The following is a 923-nucleotide window of genomic DNA, read 5'->3' on the forward strand; positions in this document are numbered from 1 at the left end:
CCCAAATTGTAGCTGACGGCAGACAGGAGGCCGGCTTGTTTTGTTTTTATGATTGAAATTGCGGAAAACAACTCGTGAAGTTTGACCCGCTAGAAGAGCGAGGTGCGCGAGAACGCAGGGACCCTTTTTCCACCTGGATATCCGCTCTTTTTGGCCCTCATGTCCCTCCATCGTCGGACTAAACTTGCCCCCACTTCCTCACCGCCTCGGCCTCAGTAGCTAACAGGTTAGCCTCTTTTAGCTCGGTCAGTTAGCCATATTAAGCTGCACTACTATTAAATTCATGTCAACAACAACCAGTCGTTTTCTACAATTAGAACAACTGTTTTCTTTGTCTAAAATCTCTATGAAAGTCATTTTTAGGATGTCCCTTTTGTTCTCCTCTGCTCTCAGATCTTAATAAAAAGAATAAAAATAAACTGAGCGCTTTGTGTCACCTTGTTAAATGACAGAACTCAGTCTGTCTTAGAAGGCAGCACTTTCCTTTGAGACTGACGATGACTGTTTTCTACTTTTGTCTACTTATATCGCCAATGAAATGTAAAATAATAGCAAATATAGGTAATACAGATTTGATCCTTAAGAAACGGGTAAATGTGGTTCGTCCGAATGGCCTTGCCGTATATTAATGTCATAAGTAGCGGCAGGGTCCAGAGGAGATCTGGTACCTACACCGGTGTTAATGCAATGAAAACCCTTCCTGTTTGTCAGTCTCTCTAATGCCTGTGAAAATGTTTTGTTTCCACTTCAAGGTCCATTTCCTCAACAGTTTCTTCCACCGGCAGCTCATGACCAAAGGATATGACGGTGTGAGGCGATGGACGAAGCAGGTTAGACGTTGAAAAGAAATTATACACTTAGAAAGTAAAAAAAAAACTGCATCTTTAGGTAAGATCTGCCATATTAATCTATATACGATGGAT

The 923-nt window shown here is 41.7% G+C and overlaps 1 protein-coding gene across 1 annotated transcript in view; it reads left to right on the forward strand.

Annotated features, from left to right (window-relative positions):
- senp5 (SUMO1/sentrin specific peptidase 5) overlaps positions 1 to 923 on the forward strand; it is a 14,791-nt gene that overhangs the window by 10,485 nt on the left and 3,383 nt on the right. Inside the window, exon 6 of the mRNA XM_015371372.1 lies at positions 753 to 830. Within this exon, the coding sequence (XP_015226858.1) occupies positions 753 to 830 (78 nt within the window). The remainder of the gene's footprint in view (positions 1 to 752; positions 831 to 923) is intronic.

Source organism: Cyprinodon variegatus, unplaced genomic scaffold, assembly GCF_000732505.1.
Source record: "Cyprinodon variegatus isolate N-32 unplaced genomic scaffold, C_variegatus-1.0 Scaffold57, whole genome shotgun sequence".
Taxonomy (NCBI): domain Eukaryota; kingdom Metazoa; phylum Chordata; class Actinopteri; order Cyprinodontiformes; family Cyprinodontidae; genus Cyprinodon; species Cyprinodon variegatus.